The sequence below is a fragment of the Phyllostomus hastatus genome, unplaced genomic scaffold (assembly GCF_019186645.2).
Source record: "Phyllostomus hastatus isolate PE091 unplaced genomic scaffold, TTU_PhHast_1.1 phas_scaffold_200, whole genome shotgun sequence".
Lineage (NCBI taxonomy): Eukaryota > Metazoa > Chordata > Mammalia > Chiroptera > Phyllostomidae > Phyllostomus > Phyllostomus hastatus.
This window is the reverse complement of record NW_025334016.1, coordinates 11,760,131-11,775,243: the sequence shown is the minus strand read 5'-3', so window position 1 is coordinate 11,775,243 and position 15,113 is coordinate 11,760,131. Positions and strand designations below refer to the sequence as shown.

At 47.7% G+C, this 15,113-nt stretch overlaps 2 protein-coding genes across 3 annotated transcripts in view; one reads left to right on the top strand and one right to left on the bottom strand.

Annotated features, from left to right (window-relative positions):
* SYN1 (synapsin I) overlaps nucleotides 1–15,113 on the top strand; it is a 48,180-nt gene that overhangs the window by 28,596 nt on the left and 4,471 nt on the right. For both annotated transcript variants that reach the window (XM_045860397.1, XM_045860396.1), the window contains exons 6-9: nucleotides 13,417–13,479; nucleotides 14,224–14,366; nucleotides 14,458–14,532; nucleotides 14,629–14,731. In XM_045860397.1, the coding sequence (XP_045716353.1) occupies nucleotides 13,417–13,479; nucleotides 14,224–14,366; nucleotides 14,458–14,532; nucleotides 14,629–14,731 (384 nt within the window). The remainder of the gene's footprint in view (nucleotides 1–13,416; nucleotides 13,480–14,223; nucleotides 14,367–14,457; nucleotides 14,533–14,628; nucleotides 14,732–15,113) is intronic.
* On the bottom strand, nucleotides 5,231–9,027 carry TIMP1 (TIMP metallopeptidase inhibitor 1). Its single transcript, XM_045860405.1, has 6 exons — nucleotides 8,861–9,027; nucleotides 7,839–7,967; nucleotides 7,020–7,099; nucleotides 6,703–6,829; nucleotides 6,335–6,459; nucleotides 5,231–5,504 (listed from the first exon to the last, which is right to left on the bottom strand). Exons 2-6 carry the CDS (start codon nucleotides 7,957–7,959, stop codon nucleotides 5,334–5,336), a joined length of 624 nt encoding a protein of 207 aa, XP_045716361.1. The 5' UTR covers nucleotides 7,960–7,967; nucleotides 8,861–9,027; the 3' UTR covers nucleotides 5,231–5,333.

The window sequence follows — 15,113 nt, the reverse complement described above, 5'->3', positions numbered from 1 at the left end:
ATAATGCTTCATGGTCTCAGTGAGGAGGATGTGCCCCAGGAATTAAGCCACAAAGACTAGGGGTGGGAGAAACATGTCAGGAGGTTCTTTGGAGTTCAAGTATTCAAGATTTTCTCCATTCCTAAGAGTCCTGAAAAAAATAATTTTTCAGAGCACCTCCCTGCCAGGTTCTACTACAGTGGGCCTTATCTGCCCTTCTGGAACCTCACTGTGAGCCCCTATGTCGGCGGCTTCTCTGAGGTCTGCCCAGACTTATCCATGTCTGAGTTACAATAAACAGCATGGGATGTGGTAGCTAGCACCCAAAGGCTTACTCTAAGGGTGGTCATAGACAGAGCTAGGAGCAAAGAAGGGACTGGCAGTAAGGCAGGATTCATGGCAGAGGCCTAACAGGTGTGGTGGTTGGGGGTAGCTCATCCCCAACCAGAAAATAATTAAGAAAGAACATATCTGCCCTGGCTGGTGTAGCTCAGTGGATTGAGCGTGGGCTGCAAACCAAAGTGTCGCGGGTTCGATTCCCAGTCGGGGCACATGCCTGGGTTGCAGGCCATGACCCCCAGCAACTGCACATTGATGTTTCTCTCTCTCTCTCTCTCTCTCTCTCTATGTCTCTCCCTCCCCTCTCTAGAAATAAATAAATAAAATCTTAAAAAAAGAACTCTCTAAAAAAAAAGAAAGAAAGAAAGCACATATCTAATACTACTTCTTTCAAGAGGCCTAGGGCTAGGGGAAGGCCCCTTTAGTATGTGGTGGGGGCAGAAGACACTGAATCTGGGCCTCTGTTATCAACGGCTCCATCTCTATCCATTGGAGCTGTTGTTCTCCACAAAGGTTCAGCAGGAGGCCCAAATTCAGTGATGGATAGTCAACAACAGGGAGGTGCAGCCTGGGCATTTCTGCCCACATGAACCTGCTATTTTACTCTTGTTTCAAGAGATCAAACCTTTTGCTTTCTATTGAAGTAAGGATTGGTAGTTGGGGAGTAAGTCTGGGGTTCCAACAGCTTCTTATGCAGACTTTTGACTAATCTTTTTTTAAGCTCCACCTTCACTCCCACATCCAGAGAAAACTTGTGCCCCAATCCTTTCTTTTGGTTGGGGCTCTACAGTGTAACTGGGTTTGGTCCTCAGATTTTACTGATATGGCATAGGAGGTGTTTGGTACTGGATAGTGAGATATAGGTGTCAGTCACTGCTCATAAAAAGAAAGGGCTGGTCAGACCTGGCCAGGTAGCTCAGTTGGTTAGAATGCCATTCCAATACTCCAAGGTTGTGGGTTTGATCTCCAGTTAGGGCACATGTAAGAAGCAACTAATGAATGCATAAATGAGTGGAACAACAAAGTAGTATTTCTCTCTCCTTCTCCCTCCCTCCCTCCCAAATCAATTTTTAAAATAAAAAAAAGCTGGTCTTATAGAAGTCTACCTCTTCATCAGTTACTAAGGGTGAAGGAGAGATGTTTCCACATAGGGGGTAATATATTAGGGACCTGTTCTAGCAGGGAGATTTTCTAATTAGAGATATTTAAAGATGGGGTAATGTGCCAATCAATAAGGGCTATATGGATGGGTGGATGGGGTTTTATGAATGGAAGGAACTTTAAACAGTCTTATCAATGAGATATACAGCAATGGTGGGCATTTCTAAATGGGAAGATATGACAAGTTAGGTCATCAATAGGATTACTTTGATGGGCATATCTGAATGGGGAGATATGCCAATGGGTCAAGATATATGAATAGGGAGATTCATCAGTAGAGGTTGTCAATGGGAATTATATCATAGAAAGACATTTATGAATAGAGAAATTTGTTAACTAGATAGTCACTAGAGGATATGTCAATGGATGAATAATTGTGAAGAGAGATATTTGTCACTGGAGTCTACCAGGGGTGACAGATTGCTGCTGGGTATTTGTGAATAGGGAGATTTGTCAACAGGGGTTATCAATATGGATACGTCAAAGAGGTATTTATGGATACGGAGGTAGCTCAACAGAGGTATTTGTTAGTAGAGTATTTGTGAAAAAAGGGGTTTGTACAGTCAGGAGAGGGGACTTTTTAATTAAAGGAAAGATTTCCTAAGGCATTATAGGTTTGTCACCTATAGTCTTGGTGAGATTAGGGATTTATAAATTTAGCTTTTCATCCATAGTGAACACTGCATAGTGGGAACATTATCACTGAGGGGAGAAGTGGTCCTCAGAAGTCTTGAAAATGTTGGTATTTTTCAGTGGCAGGATTTGTACACTGGGAAACAGTATACAAGAATCATTGTAATAAGAGAAACAACAAATGATCATAATAAATATTTGTAACATCTCTGGGGGAGATTATCAGGATCATGAATTACACTGAGGTTTCCAGGGTGCATTAAGTTATTCCTACTGATATTATATGTTATTTCCAATATTATAAATTATCATTCCTAATTTTAAACACTATTTGCAAAGTTATACATTCAATTATATTTATCATACTACTAATAATTAATACTCATAATGCTATGTGTCTACTACTGTTCCAGGCAATTTACATGTATGACCTCACTTAATGCTCACATTGTCCCTATGAGTTAGGCATTTTTATCCCTATTTTAAAGATGTGGAAAATGAGACACAAAGAGGTAATGTGATTTCCCCAAGAACATAATGCTAATACATGGGAAGGGCAGGATTTGACTACAAGTGACCTGGTTCCAGCATTCATGCTCTTAATCATTATACTAAATTACCTATCTAGAAATTGGATCACTGTTAGTAATATTACACATGAAGTTATTGTTAGGAGACATTCGTGTTTTGACCTGAAAAATTACTGAGGGGTGAATATATCCATGGATCATCCTCGATCCCTAGCTCAGACCTTGGAAGGATTCTGGGTAGGGACTGTGAAGCCCATTTTTTATGGAGAAGTACTGAAGCTTGACTGAGGGAAAGGCCAGCCCCCAGACTACCCATTGAGCTGGACCTCATGCTGAACACCTCACAGGGCTGTCTCCCCCATGTGCTTCCCCTCAGCCATCAGGGTCTCTCCCAAGCAGAGATTCACAGACACATTGAATGCTGGGGTGGGGGCAGGGGTAACTCACTTTAGTGGATTTTCTAGAAGTGTGATGGGGAGATATAGTGACCTCAGGACTACAGATACCCTGCCAGGAGCTCCTGATGGGATGTGGGGGAGGTGGCCTTGTATGTTGCCCTGGACTCTGTGAAAAGAGCTGCAGTAGAGTACAGCCTGGTGCTCTACTCTGCCTTGAAGCATTAGTGTTTTGATCCAGGGCACCACCTGAAAGTGGGCAGGTTGGCAGGGCAATGGCCTTCACACTGGGCTTCATCCTTCCACCACCACTTTCTATGTCATCTTCCTCCCAGGGGTTAAAATGGCTGGGGGCTCAGGGAACTGGCGCTCTGGTCAGGGAACAAACAGCATAAGAGTGCAGGCAGCTTTTGGTACTAGGGTTTGATGAACTATCAGGAACTGCCATACTCTTGCAGGCAGCTGAGGCAATAGTGACATAGCCACAAGGGCCAAACCAGAGCCTAGGCCCTTCCCTTACAGTTATACCCATCACTGAGGGCTGCCATGTACTCCTTTTGGTAGCTGGGGTTCAGAATCCCCCCCCCAAGTATTACCAAGGTGTAGATGTTGACATACAAATTGTTACTGTAATTGGTGTCCCCTACTCAAGCAGATAAACACTGAGTTCTTAAAATCCACCCATCCTGATCTGGGACATATCTTGAGCCCTCGGGGGAACCTCCAGGAGTGCAAAAGGACAGGACCACAGAGGATCTAGGGGGCCATGCTTGGAGATCCATAATGCCCTGGAGGAGACCCGGGTTCTTATTGGCAGGAACAGTGGATAGTCCAATGGGAAGGAATTTGGGGGTCCTTTCCTTTACCAAAAAAGATATAGTAGAGAGTTTTTTTCAAGCAGACTCAGGTCAACAGGTCACTTGAGTGTTACACTGAATGTTTGTACCCATCAGAATTTCTGGTTCCTGTGGGCCTCACTTAAATCAAGACCTTTGAGGTTTAAGAGGCAAGAGCCAGAAACTGGAAAGGGCCCAGAGGGGCCTGGACGCAGCTGTGGGAGCAGGAAAACCTAAAGAAGGGAGTGTTGGGAGGGTCCCTTGCTCAGGTCTTATGGGGGAAGATGAACCAGAAATGTGAGCCTCTGGTCTAGAAGCCCCAACTTCGGTGAGGGGGCAGCTGTGTAGGAGAGGTGTAGGCTGATGTACTTGGTTGCTTTTGATTCTGAAACCTTACATGCACTTCACTTCTGTCAAAGTTGGTCAGAATATTGAGGAGAGGAGAGGTAGGAGAAGGGGGAGAAATGGATTTCCAGGTCATACCTTCTGACCATCTTTCCTACTCCCCAAACAACCACTTCCAAGGAATTTCCACCAGGCTATAGTGCGGGGGGGGGAGGCCAAGGCTGCTCCTCATCCCATACTCCCTGGCTGCTTATGTGGTGGTTGGGGGTCTGGGACCCCTGGGGCTTTCCCCTTTTGCTCAAGTCAAACTCACAGTACAAAACCTAAGGATGGGGACAATAACACCCACAGGCTTGGATGCGGCAGGACATCCTCACTGGATGACATCAGGATAATGCCCAAGGAGAGGAAAGCCTGTTAGCCAATTGATAAGGCATTTGTCAATGAGGGATTTCTGAATAGGGGAATTTGCCAATGAGGTAGTGATTTGTCAAGCAGTGGGTAATTTATGAACTACAGAGCCATGTGCAAATAGGATTTATAAATTAGCCTAGTGAAATGTTTTAAAGGCTTGAGTAGAGAGATTATCCCATAAACTGTGGTTGATAACATGGGTTAAATTACTGACATTGCAGATCACCAATGGTAATGTCAATGGAGAAAATTATGTGGTTCTGGGCTGGTGGAAGTATCCACAGACACTCTCTATGGCTGGGATGTAGGCAAACCAGATGCCAGGGGCATCCCCCAAGGCATTGAACCCTTTAAACATCTGTTCACGGATGAGGAGAAGAGTCTCTTTTACTGACGTGACCCTCCACCTCCACCTTCTTCATGTAGCATCTTGAGATCACACCTAACTTCCTCCCAACTGATGGGCAGAGGCTTTTTGTTTTTAATATAAAAAGCCAATACCTTGTACCCCTTATCCCCTCAGCATTTGTCCCAGAGTGCTCCCACCAGGTCATCAGTAATATGAGTTTGTTCCCAGACACTACACAGGGACACTGCCTGCTGAGTGGTAGGTCTTTATTTCATTGTCTTGAAGAAACAAAGACAGGAGTGGGAAAGGGGATGAATACTGTGTGGGTATCAGCTTCTGCTGGGGGCAGGATTCAGGCAGTCCGGAGGCGCAGGGACTGCCAGGTGCACATCCCTGGCTTCCGTGGCAGGCAGGCAAGGTGGCGGCTCTGGAGGCCCTTGTCAGAGCCTGTGAGCAGTTGGTCCGTCCACAAGCAGTGAGTGTCACTCTGCAGTTTGCAGGGAATGGATGAGCAGGGAAACACCTGGAGCGGGGGAGGGAGACACATCTCTGAGGGCTTCTCCTACTCCTGCGTCCCCTATGGAGCAGAACTTTCCCCTCCTCAGCATTCAACACTGAGCTGTATCCACTTGGATACAGACTCAAGAACAGTTCCTCCCATTTGGGGAATAGTCATTGGACTTGATGAGGTGACAGTAATCCAGTGAAAAGATCAGTTTCTTGGTGATTGAGGACAGTTGTGGGGATCAGTCAGGTGAGTCTCCTGAAAACTATCCCATAGGATAGGGAACAACTGGCAGTAACAGGGAACAGCTGGTGGATGGAGAACTTAAATACAGGAAGGAACTGTGGGGCTCAGATAAAGTCAGTGGGTCAGAGGACATTCAGGGACAACAGGCAACAATCCTGGAATAGTCAAAAGGACACTCTAACACCCATGTGTGTGGAATAGTCACAGCTGGAGAGCAACAATTAGATGTGCTGGGGAAGAGTCAGTGGGTTGGGGAACAGCATTTTGGGTTCTTGGAGAACATTCTAGAGAACCAAGAAACAAATCCAGGAGGGTCAGGAACAAACATCAGCACTACAGAACAGTCACAAGGGAGAGTTAGGGGGATAGAAAGCAGCTAGAACTGTGAATCCCCAGGTGTGAGGCACAGGGCAAAGGAACAACCAGAATGTCCAGAACAGTCTTAGGTTTAAGGGAACAGCAAGGAAGATCAGGGGTAACCCAAAGGTTTGGGGAGCAGCCACAGGGATGAGGAATATCCAGAAGGAGTGAGAAACAAACCATGGTTTAGGGAAGAGCCCAAGAAGCCCTCCCCAGGTGGCAGGCAGGGCCCAAGCACTCACTGTGCATTCCTCACAACCAGCAGCGTAGAGCTTGGTGAAGCCCCGGCGCTGAGCGGGGCTCAAACTGTTCCAGGGAGCCACGAAACTGCAGGTGGTAATGTGCAGGTGTCCGTTCCACAATTGTCCTGGGGAAGGGACAACAGGCAGCTTCTGATTGGCTGGGGCAGGAGGTGGGGGATGGGCAGGGTGGCCCTGCTTGGCATCCCTGGAGCACAGACTCTGCTGGGGGCCTTCTGATAGGCTGAAATTGGGGTGGTCCCCATTTCAACTGGGACCCTTCCCTCAGAGCCTTGCCCATTCAGGGAGGGTTGCCCTGCAGCATCTGAGGGACAGGTGACATGGCCCAGGACTAGGGGGCAGAGCCTCACCAGCGATGAGAAACTCCTCACTGCGGTTCTGGGACTGGTGGAAGTATCCACAGACACTCTCCATGGCCGGGGTATAGACAAACTGGATGTCAGCAGCATCCCCCAAGGTGTTGAACCCTTTGAACATCTGTTGATGGATAAGAAGAGTATCTTTTACTGACATGATCTTCCCACTCCACTTTCTTCATATAGCATCCTGAGATCACAACTAACTTCCTCCCAACTGATGGCCAGAGGTTTTGGGTTTTGTTTTGTTTTGTTTTGTTTTTTTGACAAGAAGATATTAGGAACTGCTGAGGAAGGGGCAGGAGGAATACCTTGGTCATCTTTATCTCATAACGCTTGTATAAGGTGGTCTGGTTGACTTCTACAGTCCCCATGAACTTGGCCCTGATGACTGCAGGAGAGGAGAGGAAGAAACCAGTCAAATAGACTGTGTGAGCCAGTAAAAATAAAATAATCACAATAGTCATACTAGCAAAGCACATACTTAAATAGGGATCACTGGATACCAGACAACACACTAAGAGATTTGTACATTTGTTAAATGATTCACCCATACATTGAGTGCCCACTCTTTGCCAGGTATGCTTTAAACCTATTTCATATAGTCATCATGTGTTCATTCACTCAACAAATATTTTGGAATGCCTGCTGTATTCCAGGCACTGTTCTGGTTGTTAGGGACACAACAGTGAACAAAACACAGAAACTCCTTCCCTTGTGGAACTCACATTCTAGCCAGGAGGACAAAGGCTAAACACAAGCAAAATAGATAAGCCTATGGAATGTTAGAAGGTATTAACTGTGATGGGAAACTTCAGAATTGGATACGGGGAATCAGGAGTACTAGGGGACAGGGGTTAAAATTTTGGGAAGGTAACATTTGAGGCAGCCATCCATATGGATACCTGGGGAGAAGGGTGTACTAGGCAGAGGGAGCAGCCAGTACAAAGGCCCTGAGGAGGGACTGGGCCTGGAGTAATCAAAGGAAGCCAGTGAGAATACCAGTGTGGCAAAAGCAGAGTCAGGGCAGGGCTGAGTGGAATTGTTCTAGAGGTGAGCTCCATTCTGAACCCCACTGGACTGAGAGGGAAAGTAAAGCACAGTGTGTGAGTAGAGTGGGCTACACTCACCAAGGTCAGAGCTGCAGAAGGCCATCTGTGGGTGGGGTGGGGCACAGGTACAGGCCAGGCTGGGGACTGTCAGACACAGCAACAACAGGATGCCGGAGGCCAGGGGCACAAAGAGGGCCATGGTGGGTTCTGCAAGAGTGGGGAGGAAGAGTCAGGCAGCCTCCACCCCAGCTGATCCAAGGACCTGGGCAAGGCCTCCCACCCCATCCTGCTCCACCCTCACCAGCAGACAGGATTAGGCTGCCACCCTGGGCTAGAGGGGTTGGGGAGTTTGGGGATTTTAAGGGGGTGGGTGTTTGAGAGCCCAGAGGATTTTAGGGGACTAGGGGATTGGGAGAGTTTCAGAGTTGTGGAGTCTGTTTATGGGACTGGGTAAATGTGTAGATTATGAGGTTGTGGCATTTGGGGAAAAGGGGGCTGGGGGAGTTTGAAGACTTAGTGGGGTTTGGGAAGTCAGAAAGTAGAGGAGTTGGGGGTGAGGAATTTTTGGTTTGGGGAACTGTAGGAATCTGGGGGGAGGTTGGGAGTTTCACAGTTGTGCATATTGAGAGATAGAGGAGTCCGGGAAGTTGAAGGAGGCTGAGGAATTTGGAGGAGGTTGGGGGTTTAGGAGTTGAACTGGGAGCTTAAGGAGGGGATCTCAGAGGCATTTTGAAGCAGAGGAAGTTTTGAGGTTTCGAGAGAGTTGAGGATTTAGGAATCTGGTGGAGCTGGGGAGTTGGGGGAGCTTCAGGGGTTTGGGTATAGGAGATCTGGGGGGCAATGAGGGAATTTAGGGGAGGAAGCCATTTAGGAAGCGTCTGTGGTATTAAGGGCTCATGAGCTTGGGGGAGTTGGAATGGATATTAGGGATTGGAAGGAGTTTGGAGCAGTTCCAGCCCCACCCCACCCCCAACCCCACCCTGGCCTCTCCCCCTTGACCAGCCCAGGGTACTGGTGTCTGCCTTTTAGGCTGACCAGCCAGATGTCCTGCAACAGCAGAATTCCAGCCCAGCCCTGAGGCCGCCCAGGCCCCTGCCTACCTCTGGTGTAGCCTCTCTAGACGCTGGGTCTGCGGTGATGGCGGCAGGGCCTGAGCGGCGGAGGATAAATGTCCACGCGAGGGGCGGGGGTGGCAGCGGTGCGGAAACCACAGGCCTCCAGGCTTCCTGGATGCATTACTCATCCGCCCACCGTCAGTGGTGGCCAAGGGGCGGGACGATGGCTGCCGAAAGAAGCTTCAGCCTTCTCTCCCTCCCCCTGGGCCTCGCCCTGGTCATCTCCCTCCCCCATCTCCAAGTCTGGTCCCAGTCCTTGCAGGCGGCTTCAATGGAGGGCTTTAAAGTCACGATTCCCCCAGTGCAATTACCTAAAGTCTCCAAACTCTCCATAGTCTATCCAATCACCCACGCCCAAAAACTCCCCATGGAGGAAGCCCAAATCAATTCATTTCGTGAAAAAACATTTCTTGTGCACCTACTGTATATCGAGCACACACTGAAATTCCTGTCTGGTAAACCCTGACATCTGGATGAAGGGTGGGGAGGCAGAGAGGAGACTGATTAGAAGCAGTGGAGGGAGATAAAGCAGGTGAACAGAGGAAGAATACAATGTGGGGTAACTGAGGCACTGAGAGATTAAGTTGACTTTTTCAAGATCACAATAAGTGACACAACTGGGATTTGAACTCAGTGGCCTGGAGCCAGAGTCTGGATCTTAACCCTGCTCGGAAAACACAGGCAAATAGCATTTATATAGCACCAACTGTGTACCAGGCATTCAGCATAATTTATTTCACAAAGGTCACAATTTTTGCAACAACATGGGTGGATCTAGGGACTAGTATGCTAAGTGAAATAAGCTAGAGAAAGACAAATACCATGTGATTTCACTTATATATGGAATCTAAAACACCAACCAAACCAAACTAAACAGACACATACTCATAGATACAGAGAACAAACTGGTGGTTGCCAGAGGGTGAATGGGGTGGGTCAAATAGGTGAAGGGGATTAAGAAGTACAGACTTCCAGTTATAAATAAATAAGTCATGGAGATGCAATGTATAGCACAGGGAATATAGTTGATAATACTGTAATAAGTTTGTACGGTGACAAATGTTAACTAGAATCATCACAGTGATTGTTTCATAATGTGTAAAAATTTTGAACCACCATTTTGTACACCCCAAACGAATATAATATTTATGTCAACTCTAATTCAATTTTTTAAAAAAGTCATAATAAGCCTCTGAGATAAGTACCAGTTTTTTTTCCCATTTTACAGATGAGGAAATATGAGGCATAAAGGAATTGAAGAACTTTCCCAGGACCACAGGGCATGGCTGGGATTTTAATTTATGCCAGCTGGCCTCGGGATCTTAACCCAGGCTTGGCACGTTAGGAAAGGTGCTGTTGGATTAATGAGCATTGGGGTAGGGGGAGTTGAATGATGGCGAAAGAGACCAGTGAGTCAGGAGAAAACTGATACCCTCCCATCCTGTCCTGCCCCTTCCCCACCAACTCCTCCCCTACCATGCCCCTGGTAGGGGGTGGGGTGAGGCAGTCCCTGCATGCCAGCTTCCAGATGCTACCTGAATCTTCCCTAGGGTCCTGGGAAAGGACTCTGGGGGCTGACTGACGTCCTTCAGTTGATCAGGGAGGACAGACCAATAATAATAATGATGATAGTGATGATAGTAGTCACTTACTGAGCACTTACTGTGTATTGTGCCCTGAAGTCTTTGTGTAAATTCTCTTCTTCACTCTCCATTGCCCTCTTTCCAATTAAGCTGGATTAATTGAGGGAGGTTAACCCAATCAACAACACCATCGCAACAAAAATTACCAGCACTTACGGAATGCTTAATGGACATCAAGCACTGTTCTAAAATCTTTGTTAGTTCATTTCTCAGTCAATCCAGATTGCTTCCTTGTTAATGTTGGCTAACCAAGAGATGTTAAACCAATAATTATAATAGTACCTAACACTTTTGGAGGATGCAGACTTCCTGTGCTCCAGATATTGTGCTTAGCATTTTTCCCCCCCGACATAACTAATCTGCCCCTCACAATATCCCTGTGAGTTAGAGACTGTTCATATTCTGATTATGCAGATGAGGAAACTGAGACAAAGGATTGACTGACCTGCCCAGGAATGAGAGTGAAGAAATCACTGTTGGGGAGACAAAGGGACAGGGGAGGGGGGGCAAAAGACAGTAAACCAGGAATTTGGAGAAGCTGATTGTGAAAGTGGGGGAGTGAGAGTGAATGAGACAAAGGGCTGAGTAAGTCAGTGGTGGGGGCCAAAGGGAGAAGTGAGGGAAGGGAAAGTCCTGATGCAGCCCCTCGCTGACCCTGGTTCTGACGCCAGCTGAAACCTGAGTCAGCACAGAGTTTTGCTGACTGTCTACGTGTGAGGGGTTGTGTGGATCCAGGTTATTGTGCAGGTTTTGAAAAACTGGTGGGGTTTCATGGAAAAACATCTGGGTATGTGACCATCTGGGGAGCTGGGTGAGTTGAGGGTGGGCAGCCATGGGGCCCGACTTGGTGTGCAGAACAGATACCTACCAATCTCTGCAGCACACCAAGTGCTTGGGCCTGATTGTGTCCTTTGTACAGATCAGGAAACTGAGGTCCAGAGAGTATTAAGTAAACTTCCTGGGGTCCCACATGGTTTCAAGAAGTGGAGAGGCCAAGACTCAAAGCTAGGTCTCTCCAGAGGATCCCAGAGTGCAGAGCTCCACTCATGCGCACATGTGCAGGCACACATACACAAGTCCACAGTGTTGTATTCAGGCCCAGGCCCAGAGGAAACAAGGAGGGTTTATAAAAAGAGGAGCCTAGAAAATCTGTTGTGTCTGTGTGTGTGCTTGCACAGCTCTCTAGCTTTCTCCTGGTCTCTGCCCCTGAGAGTTGCCTGCATGCCTTTCAGGTTGTGTATGGTGTATGTGTGGGCCTGAGTGTTTTGTGTTGTTTCTGGCAATTGTGTGTCTGCCTTTGTAAAGCAGGTAGGTTGCACATGTAATTGTGGATGTTTCTCCTCTCTGTGAGCTGTGAGTGTGCCTGAGTGTTACATCATCTGCCGCCTCTGCAGTGTTTCCCTGCAACTCTGTCTACAGGATCCTTGTCACCACCCCCCATCCAACACGGTGCCTCTCTCAGTGCCCCATAGTGACGCCAGTCATTTGGGAAATGAGGAAGGTGGGAGTGCAGAGGGAGGGCGATGCCTGAAGGGCAATCGGTCACCCTGAGCTTGCGGGCTTCCTGTGCCTGTCGGGAACTGGGAACCACTGCTGTCTCAGCCACCCCTCCGGGAATGCCATCTCTCTACCCCGTGGGGCAGCTGTCTGCACAGCAGACGGAGGGTGTGGCCCTGTGTGCATCCATACTATGATAGAGCTGGGGTCATCCAACTTGGTCCCCTGGATTCTGCCCAGAATCGGGAAACTTGACGCATCCCTGCACCTGAATGTGTGAGCATGAGACTCTGTGTGTGTGTGTGTGTGTGTGTGTGTGTGTGTGTGTGTGTGAGTGTGTGTATACACACCCAGGACTGTTTTCTGTATGCTTAGGAGGGTTGTGGTGTCTCTGGTTGTGTGCATGCCTCTCTTTTTGTACATATGGCGAGGCATGTTCTGTCCCTAGATATACTTTTTGTGTGCTCAGGAGTGGTGCGGGTCTCAGTGGTTTCTGTGAGTATCCAAAAGTGTGTGTCTCTGTTTGTGTGGGTATGTCTAAGGGTGTTGCATGTGTGTCTGTTGACTATGTACCCAGTTCTGTTGTGTGTACCTTTCAGGGTCATGTATGCCTCTGCCTTCTATTGTTGTGCCCTGAGGGTTGTCTTTGTATTAATTATGTAATATTCTGTGTTGTGTGTGTCCCTCTAACTGTTGTGTGGATTTGGATGATGGGAGGGGGCTGTGTGTGTGTCTTTGCTCAAAAGTGTTGAGTGTGTGCTGCTGGGCAAGGAGGCTGGCCAGAAATGTTGGTTGGCTCCCACCCCACACTGTGAACTCCAGGCTAGCTAAATGACTGTGGGTGACTATGCAGTTGGAGAGTGTGATGTGCCCCGGAGCCAGTGTTGGTTGCAGGTCTCTCCATCTCATGGGCCTCAACATGCGTGGGCATGTCTGGGCTTGGTTGTATAGATCTGAGTTTTGAGGGTTTGTGTGTGTCTAGGTTGTGAATGTGTATGGACAAGGCTTACATACAAGGCCTGGCTGAGGGACCCAGTTGCTACATGCTCACCACCACACCCCCATGCACGCACATGCACACATCACTTTTCTATCATCGTCACTGTATAAACAAACTTTCCCTTTTCCGGAAAAGGCCCCCACCCTTGCCTCTTCCTGGGAAAGCAGGGGCAGGAAGTCTGGGGGTGGGGGAGGGAGGGACAGGCAGACAGGGCTCTGGGTTCGATTATGAGCTCAGAGGTGCTGTGTGACCCCCCAGCTGCTGTCTGCCTGTCTCTGACCTGCCTCTTCTGGGAAAGGGATCCTCATGTGGCTCCTGCTGGATGGGTTCCCCTCAGCACCACCCCACCCCTGACAATCAGCCCTCCTGCCCTGACCATGCTCTGCTTTCCACCCTACCAGCTCAGCAGCACAACGTACCCTGTGGTTGTGAAGATGGGGCATGCGCACTCTGGTATGGGCAAGGTGAGTCCCCAGGTTGAGTGTGTCCCAAGGTGTTTGTAAATGGTGTATGCTCCTGGCATTGTGCTTATGTATGTAGATGTGTATTGTGTACTCAGCGCACACCAGTAATTCTGTATGATTGTGTATCCTGTGGTGTTTTTATCTATTTGTATCTTTTCCCTCATATTCTTAGATTTTGTTGGCCCAATTTTCTGTCATGCAGTCAGCTAGTTTTGTGTCCTGTTATTTTGTTAGTGTATACATTGTATCTGTGTATATGCATGCATCTGTGTTGCACATACTACATAATCTTTTACATTCAGGGTGTCTTGGGGTCCTGTATGCTATCCGATTTTGTCTCTGTATATGTAGAAAGCAGACTTGTAATTTGTATGTTGGAGTGTGTCTGTGCTTCTGTTTGTATACTATGTATACAATTGATTTTGTGTCTGTATGCATATACTGTATATACAGTTTTTCCACAGCTTTATTGAGATATAATTCACATACCATACCACTTACCTATTTAAGGTGGACTATTGAATAGTTTTTAGCATGTTCAGGGTCATATACACCCAACTTTGTGTCTGTGTGTACATGTAAAGCCAGTAGGCTCAGAATTATGCATGCATGGGTCCCTTGGTATGTGCACTGAATTTTTGTGTACTCAGCTCACCAGTGTTATTTGGATGCATGCCCCCACCCCGAGGTGCCCTCATTTGCTGCCCCATCCAGCCAAGGCCCTGATCACCACCCCACCCACAGGTCAAGGTGGACAACCAGCATGACTTCCAGGACATTGCAAGTGTTGTGGCACTGACCAAGACATATGCCACTGCTGAGCCCTTCATTGATGCCAAATATGACGTGCGCGTCCAGAAGATTGGGCAGAACTACAAGGCCTACATGTGAGTGGAGAAATTGAAGTCTAGGTAGGGGTCCTCTGCTCTGCCCTATGCAGTTCATATCCCCAAGAATCTCTCTTCTCTCGTCTCCCAGGAGAACATCAGTTTCAGGAAACTGGAAGACCAACACTGGCTCTGCAATGCTTGAGCAGATTGCCATGTCTGACAGGTGGGTGGCCTGAACTCATGGGGGTTTGAACTAAGGGTGGGAGTGTGGTTGACCAGGCAAGGCACTGACAGGCTTTCTTGCCCCATGTGTGGCCAGGTACAAGCTGTGGGTGGATACATGCTCAGAGATTTTTGGGGGACTGGACATCTGCGCAGTGGAAGCGCTGCATGGCAAGGACGGAAGGGATCACATCATTGAGGTGGGAGCACCCAGGGATTGGTTGGGGCACAGAGGGAGGAGCAGGTGCACGACAGGAAGCACTCCATGGCCCAGAATGTCCTCAGTGAATGGCAAAATGCGTAGTAACCTGTAAAGTGCTTGTGAACAGGGACACCCTGTCAAATGGCAAAATTCTAAGTAAACTCTCAACTACTTTGTGATCTTGAACATCCTTAGTGAATAGCAAAACACTTCTTAAACTATAAAGTGCTCTATGAACTAACTTTTAAAGTGTTCTGTGAACTGACAGGTCCTTGGTAAACAGAAACACACTTTGTAAACTACAAAGAACTTTATAGAGTACTAGTTGATACTAAGGCATTCTGTACTATGAAGTACCTCATAAAGTAGGATGTTCTTGG